The following is a 19,330-nucleotide window of genomic DNA, read 5'->3' as shown; positions in this document are numbered from 1 at the left end:
GTAAAGGCAGAAGTCAAGTCTGATGCGGTGCTAAAATATCCAATTATCCATTATTTTCCAGCTATTTCATGTTGATTTCTCTGTGTTATCAGTTCTGAAATTGGTGTACTTTTTATGAATTTGGAAGTATGAACAATCTTGCTGCTCATGGCACCACTCGCACAAGGAAATACTTGTGAAGTTGAGAATCTATCCTTAATTACGTGACCGTATTTTTGTAACTGTTGTGCTTCTGGTTCTAGTTTGAGTATTGATCTTTAATTCGGGTTTATTTTAGAGGGACACTACACAAGTTTTATAATAAAGAACCAACTCTCAGTACAGTTGCAAGATCAGAAACTCGCTCATTTGTGTTTGAGGCACGTAACTGATTTAGAAGAACTGCGGCAACAAGAGACCATTGAGTCACTTCCTAAGGCAAAGAATAAATTAAGCATTTCATACTTCCTATTTTTTTCAACTGGTTGATCAAGTTACTTCTTCCGTGGAGTGGTAAATGACCTGCTTTTCCAATTGTGCCTTCATATTTGGTTTTCTTGGATTTTGAAGGTGACAGAATGGAGGTGGAATATTTTCCTCCCAAAGGAGATGTAATTTTGCAGAATGCAGCACCTGCAGACTTGTATGTATTGGTCGTTGGTGCTGTGGTAAAAATTTTACCGTACACTGTTATAATTCTAGGCCCCTTACTGTTGACTGTTTGTCATTTGCATCAAATTACTCTTTCTTATATGCTTGTATATCTAACAGGAACTCATCTTGCGAAAAGGTAGAATTGAACAGGTAAGTTAATTCACAATGCATGATTCTTGATAATTTTCCATCAGTCATATGACACCTGGTCTGCCATGATAAAGTAAAGGCTGTTTCAAATGGTTTAATGCATGTTGTTGGTAAGGGAAAGCCGGGGGATGTCGTTGATGACCTTGGTCGGCTGTATTTTGAGCCGGGGATGGTTTGATGGAGGATCCTGGGAAGTAGTACTACTATACCTCTCCAGAGGCACATCGCAGGCTCAACACTTCGGAAAACTGATGGGACTTTGCAAGAAGTTTAACGCTTATAACGTACCAATTTGAGTGTTGGAGAGAAAACATGATCAGTTTCCAAAAAAGTCGAAGCATCAAAAGAAAAGGATACTACATCACCTTATTGATTTCTGTATAAGCTTAATTTAGGGGTCTCCATCTTCACTTCAACCAATCTTACAGAATTAGAGATTTGCAATCTCTTAAGACTAGGACTCGAAATATTAATGCTCGTCAAGTCTCCAAAAGACCATCAACTTAAATGATCAAGGAACTGAAATTGATAAATTTGGTTGCAGAGCCACTCATACATAATTATGGAATTGAAAGCCATAGAGAATGGTAGAAGGATTTGAGATTCTTGCACGCTGCTAAATTGATCTCACTAGGCATCTTCCACCCAATAATATCTTGTGATTACGCACTAAATGCTCTAAGCTCCATATGTCCAAGTTCACAATCGTTTTCTCGCCGCCCCCGCGCCCCGCCCCGGCCGGGCGGGGGGGGGGGGGGGGGGGGGGGGGGGGGGTTCATAATTGTCTCTTACTTGGATTCTAGTAATGACGATCTATATTTTAATACAAGTTTTAAACTCATGGGGTAGCATTAAAACCAAGTAATGATGAGCATTACTATATATAGAGTATCAAAGTCAACTAAATGACTAATGCTCAAGTGAGGCAAACACACCCTCTTTCACGTGATAAAATTTAGGTAAAATTGTCGACCTACACTTAATGGAGGTGTAAAAGAAACATTTTTATAGTCTCTTCAATTATTTAAGCTTGGCACAATCTTTAGCTATATATGAGCAAACTTTTGAGTAAAAGTTGAGTTCATAAATTTCTATATAATACTAGAGCCAATTCATGAGTTAATTAAAATAGAAACCTTCCATAACCATGTCATTAGTGATAAATTAAGATGGATGAATGATGAAACCACATTGGAGATTTTGTTAAAGGCCGAGCAAATTAGATAACAAGGTGACGCATTCAAACTATACAGTTCATCCAACGTAAATTTTATTGTTAGTAAAATTACCAATAAAAGAAAATTTTTACACGAGCCATTGGATGAAAATAAGTTTAGAATGTCTACATACATTTACAGTGAGGATCCATTATTTTGTTAGTGTTGGTTTCCTTTTTATAAAATGATACAGCGACGGACATCCAAGCATAATTAGTAAGTTAAGCACTTCCAATTATTCTTAACTTATCTATAAAGAACAAACAAAACCGATTGGTGAATAAATAGTAACGCCCAATGGCCCAATTTTATCACAAGAAAATTAAGTTCGCAAAAAAAATTGAAGTTCAACATGGCTGATTGGAATGATAAGAGTATCAAACTTGGAGACTACAAATTTTTCTTAATACTGCTTTCTCACACGTTGATAACATTTGTTGATGGAAGAGGAGTTGATCAATTCATGAAAAAAAGAGAGTTGCCCATGCACGAGGGAACAGTCAAAACCATTGAGGTTATTAACATTCTTTTTTTTTTCAATTTTTGTTTAAGGTTATAAATTTTCAAAGCTCAAATTGAGTTATATTTTTGCAGAGTGAAGATGGTGATGTGATTGACTGTGTGGACATAAGAAAACAACCTGCTTTTAATCACCCACTGCTGAAAAATCACACCGTACAGGTTAGTACATAAAATTTGCATTAAAGATTTCTAATTAAATGGTTCGAAAAATAAAAGTTTGTCTTTTAAATTCATAGATAAAACCCCATGCACAATCAAGAGGAATCGATGAAGCAGAAAACAATCCGAATATGCTCTTTCAAAGTTGGCATAAGAATGGCGAATGCCCCGAAGGAACTGTCCCACTACTGAGAAGAACACAGAATTTTAATCATAGTCGACGCAGCTACCCAGCATTTTTGCACAAGAAAGTAGCACAACTAAACGATGTCAATAATCCCTCTAATCATGAGGTCAAAATTTAACTTTAATTATAATGATTTTTCACTTAATTATACTTTTAAGATCTTTTAATTGTTTCTAATAATTTCATCTTCCTTTTGTATGAAAAAAAATACTAAAAACATATATGATTATCAGTATGCACAAGTTTCTGCAGTTGATGGGAATTACTATGGTGCTCGTGCTACAATCAACGTTTGGAACCCTCTAACAAATTTCGGAGAACTCAGCATCGCTCAAATTTGGGTTTTGGCCGGCGATGGAAATGAGTTGAATTCTTTAGAGGCTGGATGGACGGTAATTAAGCTTCAGCCAATGAAACATGTATACAGATTGCATATTTATAGCACGTGTGGAATTATTAATTAAATTTCCTAGTGAAAGCGGAGTTCAAACTTCATACGATTTTAATAGTTAAAACTAAATATGAATTGACCAAAAATTCAAGTAGTGTCTGAATGTTTACTAAGGAAATCATTCATGATTCCAGGTTAACAATGGCGAGAAGAAAACAAGATTGTTCATATATTGGACTGTAAGTAGATATGATCATTCCTCAGTTCCATATTAAAAATTGAAAATTTTCTTAAATTACTACGCGCGCGTGTGTGTGTGTGTGTGTGTGTGTATATAGAGAGAGAGAGAGAGGGGGGGAGAGAATATGACTAGATTAATTGCTTATAAATTTTTGCTAACACGTTTTCTTATGGTTGTTAGAGTGATGGCTACCAAAGCACAGGTTGCTACAATCTTGATTGCCCTGGTTTTGTGCAAACAAACAAAAATATAGCCCTCGGTGGGTCTATAGAACCTGTTTCGAAGTATGGTGGGGAGCAACGTGACATATCCATTGTCATACATAAGGCACGTAGTAACAGTTATTCTCATTCTCATGTCTGTTAATTTTACTAGGACAACGCAAAAAGGAATGTTAACTGTGGATTAAATTAAACCCCAATACCATTAGGGAGAGACTGACTGCATTGATTTTGTTTTTCTTCTTTGATCAGTTCAATAATAATGATGGAAATTGGTGGCTGCAAGTGCAAGACCAGTTAGTAGGGTATTGGCCAAGCTCCATCTTTACACATTTAGCCGGCACTTCTGATGCTATATCTTGGGGAGGAGAGATAGTCAATAACCAACCTAATGGTCATCACACTTCAACTCAAATGGGAAGTGGCCATTTTCCTAATGAAGCCTACGGGAAAGCTAGTTTTTTCACAAAACTTGGATACTTTGATGAAGGTAACAATGTCAAAGATCCTGAAAATCTTGAACCTTTTGTGACAAGACCCCCCTGCTACGATTTACGTACAGGAAAAGATAACAAGTTTGGTGTCTTCTTTTATTTTGGAGGTCCTGGATATTCAGCAAATTGCCAATGAAAGTAATATGTATCATCAATTGAATAAAGTTGTACTACTAGCTTCTCATTACTAAATAACATCGGAAGTGTCTTTTATTATTCGTTTTTGCAATAACTAGTTGTGTGGTTGTACCTTATGATTTGAAAAGGAGACACCAAAAAATAGGTACATTTTTGTTCAGAAATTAATGGTATAATTAACAATGTGACTTTCTTCATATATAAAATGAAATGGTTAAAGCACGTGAAAAAAATTTAGGGTAAGTTAGAAAAATTCACTTTTAACTTTATTTATTTTTATTTAAGGTCTTATTGGTCTAGTCTCTCTCAAAGTCAATAGTGGAAGTTAAATAATCAGTCAAAATATATATTCTCTCCAAAATTATCAAGTTGTAGAAAGCATACATGCATGCTTCTGAAGTTTAAACAGAAAATGAAAGAAAGATTGCATAAATTAAATACACCTCAATACGAGAGAGAGTCTTGATTGACACTAAGTAATTGAAGAATTAACATCCCAACCTTAATTAATTAATTAATTATAGGCATTAAACAAAACTGAAAATTGAGTAAATTATATAATCAAGCGGTGGCCGAATGAAAATAATTGCAGCTAGCACCCTTGTTAGGCGTCAAGTTCCCACATCCGAAAAAGAAGCTTCCACACTTTGGTCCTGGCTTTCGAATTATCTTCTTGAAGCTTTTAGCTCCACAGAAGCAACACCGAAATTCTTCAACTTCTGCTGGATTACGAGAAGTATGCTGAAAAGTGCACATACGCTGCAGCACAAGAAACTGATGATGACGATTCGACGTAATCGGAGAATCCTGAGTAATTGCTTGCGGCGGCGTCAAAGATTTAGTAATTGAGAATTTAAATCCCCTCTGCATGATGACTGCAAGAAATCTTGCCATGTTTATGGAGTCATCAAGGCCCCAGTGAGCACGGCCGTGCCAAACAAGCTCAACAGCCTCTTTCAAATTTCACCTCATGTCGGCAAAAACCTTGCTGATTGGAACCCTCAAGTTGATCCAACGGTTGAAATACGCAGGCTTTTGAATCTTCTTGATTCGGCATTCGGATTCCAGCATTACCTGACAGTCCCAATCTGACCATGCCACCACAGAAAAGTTGGTGTTGCTTAAACCCATTTGCAAAAGCCATTTGTCGTGAAAATATAAAGCCTCCCCGAGAGTAACGCCATTGTCAACTTGGTGCTGTTGAATTCCTGTCAATTCTTTGCAAAAATCAGTCAATAAGGGATCAAAAGTTGGCCGCACATAAGTTTGAAAACATGCTATAATATCTCCGGTTACACCACTCACCACCACGGATGGAAATTCAATTATGCCCTGTGGATGAAGATTTCTTTCTTTGTCGCACGTCGCTTCAAAATCTATTACAACATAATACTCAAAACCTTGAAGAAGAAAGGGATTTGGAAAATCTTGAAACTGCAAACGATTTGGAAGACGAATTTAGGGGCCGGGTTGGAAGCGGTTGAAAAAGTTAAGAGCCATCCCTTGGTCTCTTCTGACTGCATAAATTAAAAAATTATGTTTTTGACAATAAATATAATATTAATAGTAATATTTTATGAAGACACAAGTAAAATGCACAAATCCTGCTGAACGGATGCTCTTGACTTGCAACATCAAGTGATTTAAACATAAAGGCAAAGAGATAGAATTCTTCTTATATTCCAAATCATATATTTTTCACAAAGTTCTATAACAACAATGAAACGTATAATGCCACTCGGTGTGTTCTTTTAAATATAGACCAGCTTCCACCAGCTAGTCGTAAAATCCAAGTACTGTAAATGATTTGTACACAGGCTTGAGCACTGTCTGTGGCTGCAGCAATACTCAATTTCCAAAGCTGCATTGCCCTTAATCAAGTCGCTCTTAACCCTTCTGTAAATGACATGTAAAATAATGTTGGCATCTGGTGCACTAACTTCTATTTCAGTTTTGGAGCACACCACCTTCAAGGAGAACTAAACTATCCCCTTCTGGTGTTCGCCACCTTGCTCTAGAAATAGAAGCTACTTCACAGTGAACACTTATCGAATCAATTTTACGATATTAAAGACACTACTGCGATTATATATTTTGCATCCACTTTCGAAGTGAGACAGAGAAGAAAAAAAGAAGAAAAACCGAGAGAAAAGGAGAAGAGAAAAGAAAAGAAATAAAAGAAAAGAGGGAAGCCGAGAGTAAGGAAAAAGGGAAAAAAGAAGAGAAAAGGGGAAAAAGAATTAGGAGCCCAAGAGAGGGAAATAAGTTAAAAAGAGAAATTGAAAGGAAAAGTTACAGGAAATATAATTGGACAATTAGATTAATATCCAATAAACTAATAGGTAATAAATTTATAAAGTTTGAGCAATTATGTTACAATTTACATGATATGTATAAGTTTTTATATTAGTTCTAATAGTTAATTTTTGAATTTTGTATTTTAGGAGGAACTCGAGAATTGAAGAACCCACAAGAACCCCAACGAATCCCGGAGTGAAATAGGATATGTGAGTGGATATTATTATTACTATTATGTATTTTATGAATCATTAATGTTCAATATTATGATTTAATATCATGTTACAATTACATGTACGCATATTATATGTTTGATTGAGTCATGAGCTGTGTTTGCCAGTCATCATATATGTACCCTTTCTCATAAGCTCTGCGCATGCATATTGAAAGTTAGGTTACTTTACCGTGCGATGTAGTTAAATTTTGCCACGTATTGAGAGATTTTTTCTCTGCTCTACTCGTACGATAATGATCCCGACGAGTATTGAGAGTTATTTCTCCTGGGTACTGTTTGGTGCAGTTTTGACATGTATGTATATATGAATTCCATGTTTGCTGATGTATTACATTCAGTGTGGAGTTATGTCATATTATTATGTACATACCCTAGTATACTACTTAATTTTTCTATATATAAATTATATCCACTCACTGAGTTGCAAGCTCATTATTTTTCTATTTATTCCTTTTTCTCCCATGATTCTGCAGGATTTCGTGCAAATCAGTTCTAGTCAATTAAGGTTGGGCCACGAGACCCATTACTGAATAACTTGTATTTTGAGCACGTTTATGTTGCTTATATATATATATGTGTGTGTGTGTGTGTGTGTGTGTGTGTGTGTGTGTGTGTGTAAGTATGTATAGTAAGACATAAACTGTTTAAATTTTGAATGTATATTTTTTAAGACACATAAGTTGTTATGTGCTTATATCATAGACCATTTTTATATATTTTTTCACGAATTAAATTTGTGTCAAAAGTTTTACCTATTAGTTCGCATGATTCGCCTCAGATCCGACATATAAGTCGGGGCGGGTCGTGTCACACACCCTCTTTCACGTGATAAAATTTAGATAAAAGTGTTGACCCGCGCATAATGGAGGTGTTAAAAAATATTTTATAGTCTCTTCAAGCATATAAGCTTGGCACAATCTTTAGCTATATATGAGCAAAATTTTGAGTAAAAGTTAAGTTCATAAATTTCTATATAATATCAGAGACAATTCATGAACTAATTAAAATGAAAATCTTCCATAATCATGTAATTAGTGATAAATTAAGCTGCATGAATGATAAAACCACGTTGGAGATTTTGTTAAAGACTGAGTAAATTAGATAACGAGGTGACTCATTCAAACTATACAGTTCATCCAACGTAAATTTTATTGTTAGTAAAATTGCCAATAAAAGAAATTTTTTACATGTACTATTCGATGAAAATAAGTTTAGAAAATATGTCCGCAGACAATTATAGTGAGGATCCATTATTTCGTTAGTGTTGGCTTCCTTTTCATAAAATGATACAGCAACGGATACCCAAACAAAATTAGTAAGTTAAGCGCTTCCAATTATTCTCAACTTGTCTAAAAAGAACAAACAAAACTGATTGGGAATAAATAGGAACACGAAATGGCCCAATTTTATCACAAGAAAATTAAGTTCGTAAAAAATTTTGAAGTTCAACATGGCTGATTGGAATGATAAGAGTGTCAAACTTGGAGACTACAAAATTTTCTTAATACTACTTTCTCACATGTTGATAACATCTGTTGATGGAAGAGGAGTTGATCAATTCATGAAAAATAGAGAGTTGCCCATGCATGAGGGAACAGTCAAAACCATTGAGGTTATTAACATTTTTTTTTTCAATTTTTGTTTAAGGTTATAAATTTTCAAAGCTCAAATTGAGTTATATTTTTGCAGAGTGACGATGGTGATGTGATTGACTGTGTGGACATAAGAAAACAACCTGCTTTTAATCACCCACTGCTGAAAAATCACACCGTACAGGTTAGTACATAAAATTTGCATTGAAGATTTCTAATTAAATGGTTCGAAAAATAACACTTTGTCTTTTAAATTCATAGATCAAACCCCATGCACAATCAAGAGGAATCGATGAAGCAGAAAACAATCCGAATATGCTCTTTCAAAGTTGGCATAAGAATGGCGAATGCCCCGAAGGAACTGTCCCACTACTGAGAAGAACACAGAATTTTAATCATAGTCGACGCAGCTACCCAGCATTTTTGCACAAGAAAGTAGCACAGCTAAACGATGTCAATAATCCCTCTAATCATGAGGTCAGAATTTAACTTTAATTATAATGATTTTTCACTTAATTATACTTTTAAGATCTTTTAATTGTATCTAATAATTTCATCTTCCTTTTGTATGAAAAAAAATACTAAAAACATATATGATTATCAGTATGCACAAGTTTCTGCAGTTGATGGGAATTACTATGGTGCTCGTGCTACAATCAACGTTTGGAACCCTCTAACAAATTTCGAAGAACTCAGCATCGCTCAAATTTGGGTTTTGGCCGGCGATGGAAATAAGTTGAATTCTTTAGAGGCTGGATGGACGGTAATTAAGCTTCAGCCAATGAAACATGCATACATATTGCATATTTATAGCACGTGTGGAATTATTAATTAAATTTCCTCGTGAAAGCGGAATTCAGACTTCATACGATTTTAATAGTTAAAACTAAATATGAATTGACCAAAAATTCAAGTACTGTCTGAATATTTACTAAGGAAATCATTCATGATTCCAGGTTAACAATGGCGAGAAGAAAACAAGATTGTTCATATATTGGACTGTAAGTAGATATGATCATTCCTCAGTTCCATATTAAAAATTGAAAATTTTCTTAAATTACTACGTGTGTGTGTGTGTGTGTGTGTGTGTGTTTGTGTGTGTGTATATATATATAGAGAGAGAGAGAGAGGGGGAGAGAATATGACTAGATTAATTGCTTCTAAATTTTTGCTAACACGTTTTCTTATGGTTGTTAGAGTGATGGCTACCAAAGCACAGGTTGCTACAATCTTGATTGCCCTGGTTTTGTGCAAACAAACAAAAATATAGCCCTCGGTGGGTCTATAGAACCTGTTTCGAAGTATGGTGGGGAGCAACGTGACATATCCATTGTCATACATAAGGCACGTAGTAACAGTTATTCTCATTCTCATGTCTGTTAATTTTACTAGGACAACGCAAAAAGGAATGTTAACTGTGGATTAAATTAAACCCCAATACCATTAGGGAGAGACTGACTGCATTGATTTTGTTTTTCTTCTTTGATCAGTTCAATAATAATGATGGAAATTGGTGGCTGCAAGTGCAAGACCAGTTAGTAGGGTATTGGCCAAGCTCCATCTTTACACATTTAGCCGGCACTTCTGATGCTATATCTTGGGGAGGAGAGATAGTCAATAACCAACCTAATGGTCATCACACTTCAACTCAAATGGGAAGTGGCCATTTTCCTAATGAAGCCTACGGGAAAGCTAGTTTTTTCACAAAACTTGGATACTTTGATGAAGGTAACAATGTCAAAGATCCTGAAAATCTTGAACCTTTTGTGACAAGACCCCCCTGCTACGATTTACGTACAGGAAAAGATAACAAGTTTGGTGTCTTCTTTTATTTTGGAGGTCCTGGATATTCAGCAAATTGCCAATGAAAGTAATATGTATCATCAATTGAATAAAGTTGTACTACTAGCTTCTCATTACTAAATAACATCGGAAGTGTCTTTTATTATTCGTTTTTGCAATAACTAGTTGTGTGGTTGTACCTTATGATTTGAAAAGGAGACACCAAAAAATAGGTACATTTTTGTTCAGAAATTAATGGTATAATTAACAATGTGACTTTCTTCATATATAAAATGAAATGGTTAAAGCACGTGAAAAAAATTTAGGGTAAGTTAGAAAAATTCACTTTTAACTTTATTTATTTTTATTTAAGGTCTTATTGGTCTAGTCTCTCTCAAAGTCAATAGTGGAAGTTAAATAATCAGTCAAAATATATATTCTCTCCAAAATTATCAAGTTGTAGAAAGCATACATGCATGCTTCTGAAGTTTAAACAGAAAATGAAAGAAAGATTGCATAAATTAAATACACCTCAATACGAGAGAGAGTCTTGATTGACACTAAGTAATTGAAGAATTAACATCCCAACCTTAATTAATTAATTAATTATAGGCATTAAACAAAACTGAAAATTGAGTAAATTATATAATCAAGCGGTGGCCGAATGAAAATAATTGCAGCTAGCACCCTTGTTAGGCGTCAAGTTCCCATATCCGAAAAAGAAGCTTCCACACTTTGGTCCTGGCTTTCGAATTATCTTCTTGAAGCTTTTAGCTCCACAGAAGCAACACCGAAATTCTTCAACTTCTGCTGGATTACGAGAAGTATGCTGAAAAGTGCACATACGCTGCAGCACAAGAAACTGATGATGACGATTCGACGTAATCGGAGAATCCTGAGTAATTGCTTGCGGCGGCGTCAAAGATTTAGTAATTGAGAATTTAAATCCCCTCTGCATGATGACTGCAAGAAATCTTGCCATGTTTATGGAGTCATCAAGGCCCCAGTGAGCACGGCCGTGCCAAACAAGCTCAACAGCCTCTTTCAAATTTCACCTCATGTCGCCAGAAACCTTGCTGATTGGAACCCTCAAGTTGATCCAACGGTTGAAATACGCAGGCTTTTGAATCTTCTTGATTCGGCATTCGGATTCCAGCATTACCTGACAGTCCCAATCTGACCATGCCACCACAGAAAAGTTGGTGTTGCTTAAACCCATTTGCAAAAGCCATTTGTCGTGAAAATATAAAGCCTCCCCGAGAGTAACGCCATTGTCAACTTGGTGCTGTTGAATTCCTGTCAATTCTTTGCAAAAATCAGTCAATAAGGGATCAAAAGTTGGCCGCACATAAGTTTGAAAACATGCTATAATATCTCCGGTTACACCACTCACCACCACGGATGGAAATTCAATTATGCCCTGTGGATGAAGATTTCTTTCTTTGTCGCACGTCGCTTCAAAATCTATTACAACATAATACTCAAAACCTTGAAGAAGAAAGGGATTTGGAAAATCTTGAAACTGCAAACGATTTGGAAGACGAATTTAGGGGCCGGGTTGGAAGCGGTTGAAAAAGTTAAGAGCCATCCCTTGGTCTCTTCTGACTGCATAAATTAAAAAATTATGTTTTTGACAATAAATATAATATTAATAGTAATATTTTATGAAGACACAAGTAAAATGCGCAAATCCTGCTGAACGGATGCTCTTGACTTGCAACATCAAGTGATTTAAACATAAAGGCAAAGAGATAGAATTCTTCTTATATTCCAAATCATATATTTTTCACAAAGTTCTATAACAACAATGAAACGTATAATGCCACTCGGTGTGTTCTTTTAAATATAGACCAGCTTCCACCAGCTAGTCGTAAAATCCAAGTACTGTAAATGATTTGTACACAGGCTTGAGCACTGTCTGTGGCTGCAGCAATACTCAATTTCCAAAGCTGCATTGCCCTTAATCAAGTCGCTCTTAACCCTTCTGTAAATGACATGCAAAATAATGTTGGCATCTGGTGCACTAACTTCTATTTCAGTTTTGGAGCACACCACCTTCAAGGAGAACTAAACTATCCCCTTCTGGTGTTCGCCACCTTGCTCTAGAAATAGAAGCTACTTCACAGTGAACACTTATCGAATCAATTTTACGATATTAAAGACACTACTGCGATTATATATTTTGCATCCACTTTCGAAGTGAGACAGAGAAGAAAAAAAGAAGAAAAACCGAGAGAAAAGGAGAAGAGAAAAGAAAAGAAATAAAAGAAAAGAGGGAAGCCGAGAGTAAGGAAAAAGGGAAAAAAGAAGAGAAAAGGGGAAAAAGAATTAGGAGCCCAAGAGAGGGAAATAAGTTAAAAAGAGAAATTGAAAGGAAAAGTTACAGGAAATATAATTGGACAATTAGATTAATATCCAATAAACTAATAGGTAATAAATTTATAAAGTTTGAGCAGTTATGTTACAATTTACATGATATGTATAAGTTTTTATATTAGTTTTAATAGTTAATTTTTGAATTTTATATTTTAGGAGGAACTCGAGAATTGAAGAACCCACAAGAATCCCAACGAATCCCGGAGTGAAATAGGATATGTGAGTGGATATTATTATTACTATTATGTATTTTATGAATCATTAATGTTCAATATTATGATTTAATATCATGTTACAATTACATGTACGCATATTATATGTTTGATTGAGTCATGAGCTGTGTTTGCCAGTCATCATATATGTACCCTTTCTCATAAGCTCTGCGCATGCATATTGAAAGTTAGGTTACTTTACCGTGCGATGTAGTTAAATTTTGCCACGTATTGAGAGATTTTTTCTCTGCTCTACTCTTACGATAATGATCCCGACGAGTATTGAGAGTTATTTCTCCTGGGTACTGTTTGGTGCAGTTTTGACATGTATGTATATATGAATTCCATGTTTGCTGATGTATTACATTCAGTGTGGAGTTATGTCATATTATTATGTACATACCCTAGTATACTACTTAATTTTTCTATATATAAATTATATCCACTCACTGAATTGCAAGCTCATTATTTTTCTATTTATTCCTTTTTCTCCCATGATTCTGCAGGATTTCGTGCAAATCAGTTCTAGTCAATTAAGGTTGGGCCACGAGACCCATTACTGAATAACTTGTATTTTGAGCACGTTTATGTTGCTTATATATATATATGTGTGTGTGTGTGTGTGTGTGTGTGTGTGTGTGTGTAAGTATGTATAGTAAGACATAAACTGTTTAAATTTTGAATGTATATTTTTTAAGACACATAAGTTGTTATGTGCTTATATCATAGACCATTTTTATATATTTTTTCACGAATTAAATTTGTGTCAAAAGTTTTACCTATTAGTTCGCATGATTCGCCTCAGATCCGACATATAAGTCGGGGCGGGTCGTGTCACACACCCTCTTTCACGTGATAAAATTTAGATAAAAGTGTTGACCCGCGCATAATGGAGGTGTTAAAAAATATTTTATAGTCTCTTCAAGCATATAAGCTTGGCACAATCTTTAGCTATATATGAGCAAAATTTTGAGTAAAAGTTAAGTTCATAAATTTCTATATAATATTAGAGACAATTCATGAACTAATTAAAATGAAAACCTTCCATAATCATGTAATTAGTGATAAATTAAGCTGCATGAATGATAAAACCACATTGGAGATTTTGTTAAAGACTGAGTAAATTAGATAACGAGGTGACTCATTCAAACTATACAGTTCATCCAACGTAAATTTTATTGTTAGTAAAATTGCCAATAAAAGAAATTTTTTACATGTACTATTCGATGAAAATAAGTTTAGAAAATATGTCCGCAGACAATTATAGTGAGGATCCATTATTTCGTTAGTGTTGGTTTCCTTTTCATAAAATGATACAGCAACGGATACCCAAACAAAATTAGTAAGTTAAGCGCTTCCAATTATTCTCAACTTGTCTAAAAAGAACAAACAAAACTGATTGGGAATAAATAGTAACGCCCAATGGCCCAATTTTATCACAAGAAAATTAAGTTCGTAAAAAATTTTGAAGTTCAACATGGCTGATTGGAATGATAAGAGTGTCAAACTTGGAGACTACAAAATTTTCTTAATACTACTTTCTCACATGTTGATAACATCTGTTGATGGAAGAGGAGTTGATCAATTCATGAAAAATAGAGAGTTGCCCATGCATGAGGGAACAGTCAAAACCATTGAGCTTATTAACATTTTTTTTTTCAATTTTTGTTTAAGGTTATAAATTTTCAAAGCTCAAATTGAGTTATATTTTTGCAGAGTGACGATGGTGATGTGATTGACTGTGTGGACATAAGAAAACAACCTGCTTTTAATCACCCACTGCTGAAAAATCACACCGTACAGGTTAGTACATAAAATCACACCGTACAGGTTAGTACATAAAATTTGCATTGAAGATTTCTAATTAAATGGTTCGAAAAATAACAATTTTTCTTTTAAATTCATAGATAAAACCCCATGCACAATCAAGAGGAATCGATGAAGCAGAAAACAATCCGAATATGCTCTTTCAAAGTTGGCATAAGAATGGCGAATGCCCCGAAGGAACTGTCCCACTACTGAGAAGAACACAGAATTTTAATCATAGTCGACGCAGCTACCCAGCATTTTTGCACAAGAAAGTAGCACAGCTAAACGATGTCAATAATCCCTCTAATCATGAGGTCAGAATTTAACTTTAATTATAATGATTTTTCACTTAATTATACTTTTAAGATCTTTTAATTGTATCTAATAATTTCATCTTCCTTTTGTATGAAAAAAAATACTAAAAACATATATGATTATCAGTATGCACAAGTTTCTGCAGTTGATGGGAATTACTATGGTGCTCGTGCTACAATCAACGTTTGGAACCCTCTAACAAATTTCGGAGAACTCAGCATCGCTCAAATTTGGGTTTTGGCCGGCGATGGAAATAAGTTGAATTCTTTAGAGACTGGATGGACGGTAATTAAGCTTCAGCCAATGAAACATGTATACATATTGCATATTTATAGCACGTGTGGAATTATTAATTAAATTTCCTAGTGAAAGCGGAGTTCAGACTTCATACGATTTTAATAGTTAAAACTAAATATGAATTGACCAAAAATTCAAGTACTGTCTGAATATTTACTAAGGAAATCATTCATGATTCCAGGTTAACAATGGCGAGAAGAAAACAAGATTGTTCATATATTGGACTGTAAGTAGATATGATCATTCCTCAGTTCCATATTAAAAATTGAAAATTTTCTTAAATTACTAAGTGTGTGTGTGTGTGTGTGTGTATATATATATATATATAGAGAGAGAGAGAGAGAGAGAGGGGGAGAGAATATGACTAGATTAATTGCTTCTAAATTTTTGCTAACACGTTTTCTTATGGTTGTTAGAGTGATGGCTACCAAAGCACAGGTTGCTACAATCTTGATTGCCCTGGTTTTGTGCAAACAAACAAAAATATAGCCCTCGGTGGGTCTATAGAACCTGTTTCGAAGTATGGTGGGGAGCAACGTGACATATCCATTGTCATACATAAGGAACGTAGTAACAGTTATTCTCATTCTCATGTCTGTTAATTTTACTAGGACAACGCAAAAAGGAATGTTAACTGTGGATTAAATTAAACCCCAATACCATTAGGGAGAGACTGACTGCATTGATTTTGTTTTTCTTCTTTGATCAGTTCAATAATAATGATGGAAATTGGTGGCTGCAAGTGCAAGACCAGTTAGTAGGGTATTGGCCAAGCTCCATCTTTACACATTTAGCCGGCACTTCTGATGCTATATCTTGGGGAGGAGAGATAGTCAATAACCAACCTAATGGTCATCACACTTCAACTCAAATGGGAAGTGGCCATTTTCCTAATGAAGCCTACGGGAAAGCTAGTTATTTCACAAAACTTGGACACTTTGATGAAGGTAGCAATGTCAAAGATCCTGAAAATCTTGAACCTTTTGTGACAAGACCCCCCTGCTACGATTTACGTACAGGAAAAGATAACAAGTTTGGCGTCTTCTTTTATTTTGGAGGTCCTGGATATTCAACAAATTGCCAATGAAAGTGATATGTATCATCAATTGAATAAAGTTGTACTACTAGCTTCTCATTATTAAATAACATCGGAAGAGTCTTTATTATTCGTTTTTGCAATAATTAGTTTGTGTGGTTGTACCTTATGATTTGAAAAGGCGACCCCAAAAAATAGGTACATTTTTTCAGAAATTGAAAGAAAACTGGAGTTATTTGTTTTGAGAGAAAATTTACAGAGGAAAATTTATTTCATTAATTTTGGATTCTTCACATTACATTATAATTAAATCAATACATCCTAGATACTCACGAGATTAGTTACATACACATTAAAACGATTAATAACAAACTTTAACAACTTGTGCTGACATGTTATCTATCATAACTAACTCTGGTGATTTGGCACTGATGAGCTGGCACTGTTGACTAACTTCACTTGCTGAGACTAACGACTCCTTCACCTTCTTATTCTTCATGAGCTCAGCACAATGAGCTTCCTTAACAGAAATTAATGGTATAATTAACAATGTGACTTTCTTCATATATAAAATGAAATGGTTAAAGCATGTTAATAAAATTAAGGTTAAGTTAGAAAATTCAATTTTAATTTCATTTTTTTTTTATTAAAGGTCTTATTGGTCTAGTCTCTCCTAAGTCAATAGTGGAAGTTAAATAATCAGTCAAAATATATAATCTCTCCAAAATTATTAAGTTATAGAAAGTGTACATGCATGCTTCCGAAGTTTAAATAGAGAATGAAAGAAAGATTGAATAAATTAAAATATGCCTCAGTACGAGAGACAAACTTGATTAACACTAATTAATTGAAGAATTAACATCCCAACCTTAATTAGTTAATTATAGGCATTAAACAAAACTGAAAATTGAGCGAATTATGTCATCAAGTAGTGGCCCACTGAAAATAATTGCAGCAAGCACCCTTATTAGGCGTCCAGTTCCCACATCCGGAAAAGAAGATTCCGCACTTTGGTCCTGGCTTTCGAATTACCTTCTTGAAGCTTTTGGCTCCACAGAAAATACCGAAATTCTTCAACTTCTGCCGGATCACGAGAAGTATGCTGAAAAGTGGACATACGCTGCGGCACAAGAAACTGATGATGACGATTCCACGTCATCACAGAATCCTGAGTAATTGCTTGCGGCGGCATAAAGAATTTAGTAATTGAGAATTTAAATCCCCTCTGCATGATGACTGCAAGTAATCTTGCAATATTTATGGAGTCATCAAGGCCACAGTGAACACGGCCGTGCCAAACAATGCCAGCCAGCTCAACAGCCTCTTTCAAATTGCACCTCACGTCGCCAAAAACCTTGCTGAATGGAACCCTCAAGTTGATCCAACGGTTGAAATAAGCAGGCTTTGGAATGTTCTTGAAGCGGCATTCGAATTCCAGCATGACTTGACAATCCCAATCTTACCAAGTCACCACAGCAAAGTTGTGGTGACGCCACTGACTATAACCGAAGGAAATTCTATTATTTCCTGTGGGTGTGGAGTCTTATTTTTGTCGCACGGGGCCTGGAAATCGACAACTGCAAAGTAATCAATATCCTGAAGCTTTTGCGGAAGAAAAGGATTTGGCTGAGGAAGAAGAAAGGGATAATTTGGGAAAAGGGGGTTTCTTTGGAATCTGTCAATTGCCATTCTATCTAGGGATGGCAGAATAATCCGGACCCGGATCGGATCCGGACGAACCCGGATAATCCGGTCCGGGTTGAACCCGTATTGGAGTTGAATAAAATACGGATCTGGATTTAATTTTATGAACCCGGATGATATTCGGACCGGGTCAGAGTTTGGGTGAACCTGCATATCTAAAACCCGGACCCGGATATGTTTCATTTTAATATTAATTTTTTAATAATTTTTAATATAAATATAAAAGAAAGGAAGTAAACAACAATGCGCACAGCCGGCCCTAATTTTGCAATTCGCATTCCTCTTCTCAAATCTCACATCCACCGGCCGCCAACCATATTTCCTTTTCTCTTCATCAAATCAAGTCGTCGTCGTCATCATTTCAGCCATTTTCTCTTTTCTGTGTTCATTATCATCATCAGTTGCTGTGTTCCTCTTCTTTGCACTACTGCAACCTCCATTCCTTCTCAATCGTTCAACTATTGCAAATTGAGTGGATTAGCTTCCACCTCTAAGCCCATCTCTGCTTCTCGTTTGTCATATTCCATGGTGGGGGCTGTCTTTGATGGCATTGCATGGTGGATTTGGTGGGCCACGGTCTTTGATGCCATTACAATTCAAAATTAATTGTAATTTTCGTGCATCCACTTCCTATATTAGGTTATTAATTTATTGAATTTTGTTGGTAGTATTTGCAACGCCTTCATATTAGGGTCTATCTTGTGTACCTGCCTGAATTTCATGGAAAAAAAATGGTTAATCAGTTTTAATTTGTGATTTGAGTTGTAGTTTCCAATTTTTTTTCATTTTTTAATCATAATTCAAAAGACAATCCGGGTTTCAAACCCGGAATCCAGAAACCTTAATTTTTCTGGGTTGAACCCGGACCGGACCCACATGCAAAAAATCCGGATTATATCCGGGTCCGGTAAAAGAAAATGACATCCGGGTCTGGAATCGGGAAGGCCGAACCCGGAACCGGACCCGGATTTTGCCATCCCTAATTCTATCTCACGTTATTGATTGTTGATGTAGATTAATTTTGGATTTAAGACACTGTGTGTGTGTGCGTGCGTGTGTGTGTGGATGATAAATTTATTTTTCTAATCTAGTTTTGATTTCCTAATTATTTTTATATATTTTTAATTTCTAGTTGCGTTAGGAATTGGGCTGGTATTTGATTTCAGATATAGCTTAATCCTATTTGCATTAGAATTTCTTTAATAAAGGTTTGGGGTTTGATTTCCTTAATGGAATGGAGAAGTAATCAGAATCAGTAAAGATGTAATAAAAAATCTTATAGCGGCACGTAATTAGGTTATAATCAAACTCATAATTAAAA

The 19,330-nt window shown here is 35.2% G+C and overlaps 3 protein-coding genes and 1 pseudogene across 3 annotated transcripts; 2 read left to right on the top strand and 2 right to left on the bottom strand.

The window, feature by feature from the left end:
- Positions 1 to 557: 557 nt before the first annotated feature.
- On the top strand, positions 558 to 10,346 carry LOC107174269 (uncharacterized). The gene is made up of 8 exons (XM_052444439.1): positions 558 to 647; positions 751 to 783; positions 899 to 955; positions 2,595 to 2,681; positions 3,102 to 3,260; positions 3,454 to 3,498; positions 9,676 to 9,852; positions 9,969 to 10,346. Exons 1-8 carry the CDS (start codon positions 558 to 560, stop codon positions 10,344 to 10,346), a joined length of 1,026 nt encoding a protein of 341 aa, XP_052300399.1.
- A 563-nt stretch (positions 10,347 to 10,909) lies between these two features.
- On the bottom strand, positions 10,910 to 11,806 carry LOC127903747 (uncharacterized; annotated as a pseudogene).
- A 2,519-nt stretch (positions 11,807 to 14,325) lies between these two features.
- On the top strand, positions 14,326 to 16,356 carry LOC102629794 (uncharacterized). The gene is made up of 7 exons (XM_052444438.1): positions 14,326 to 14,472; positions 14,565 to 14,651; positions 14,756 to 14,971; positions 15,099 to 15,257; positions 15,451 to 15,495; positions 15,686 to 15,862; positions 15,979 to 16,356. Exons 1-7 carry the CDS (start codon positions 14,326 to 14,328, stop codon positions 16,354 to 16,356), a joined length of 1,209 nt encoding a protein of 402 aa, XP_052300398.1.
- An 844-nt stretch (positions 16,357 to 17,200) lies between these two features.
- On the bottom strand, positions 17,201 to 17,950 carry LOC127898651 (uncharacterized). Its single transcript, XM_052444788.1, has one exon. The coding sequence runs from the start codon at positions 17,744 to 17,746 to the stop codon at positions 17,273 to 17,275; it is 474 nt and encodes a 157-aa protein (XP_052300748.1). The 5' UTR covers positions 17,747 to 17,950; the 3' UTR covers positions 17,201 to 17,272.
- Positions 17,951 to 19,330: the final 1,380 nt, after the last annotated feature.

This window comes from Citrus sinensis, chromosome 7 (assembly GCF_022201045.2).
Source record: "Citrus sinensis cultivar Valencia sweet orange chromosome 7, DVS_A1.0, whole genome shotgun sequence".
Lineage (NCBI taxonomy): Eukaryota > Viridiplantae > Streptophyta > Magnoliopsida > Sapindales > Rutaceae > Citrus > Citrus sinensis.
Note: the sequence above shows the minus strand (reverse complement) of the source record. Positions and strands in the feature narration are given on the sequence as shown.

Coding starts and splice junctions, on each gene's coding strand:
- LOC107174269 (XM_052444439.1), top strand. CDS start 558: ATGGAGGTGGAATATTTTCCTCCCAAAGGAGATGTAATTTTGCAGAAT. Junction 784..898: donor GAAAAGGTAGAATTGAACAG/GTAAGTTAATTC, acceptor GTTGTTGGTAAG/GGAAAGCCGGGGGATGTCGT. Junction 956..2,594: donor TGTATTTTGAGCCGGGGATG/GTTTGATGGAGG, acceptor ATATTTTTGCAG/AGTGAAGATGGTGATGTGAT.
- LOC102629794 (XM_052444438.1), top strand. CDS start 14,326: ATGGCTGATTGGAATGATAAGAGTGTCAAACTTGGAGACTACAAAATT. Junction 14,652..14,755: donor TGAAAAATCACACCGTACAG/GTTAGTACATAA, acceptor TTAAATTCATAG/ATAAAACCCCATGCACAATC. Junction 14,972..15,098: donor ATAATCCCTCTAATCATGAG/GTCAGAATTTAA, acceptor TATGATTATCAG/TATGCACAAGTTTCTGCAGT.
- LOC127898651 (XM_052444788.1), bottom strand. CDS start 17,746: ATGCTGGAATTCGAATGCCGCTTCAAGAACATTCCAAAGCCTGCTTAT.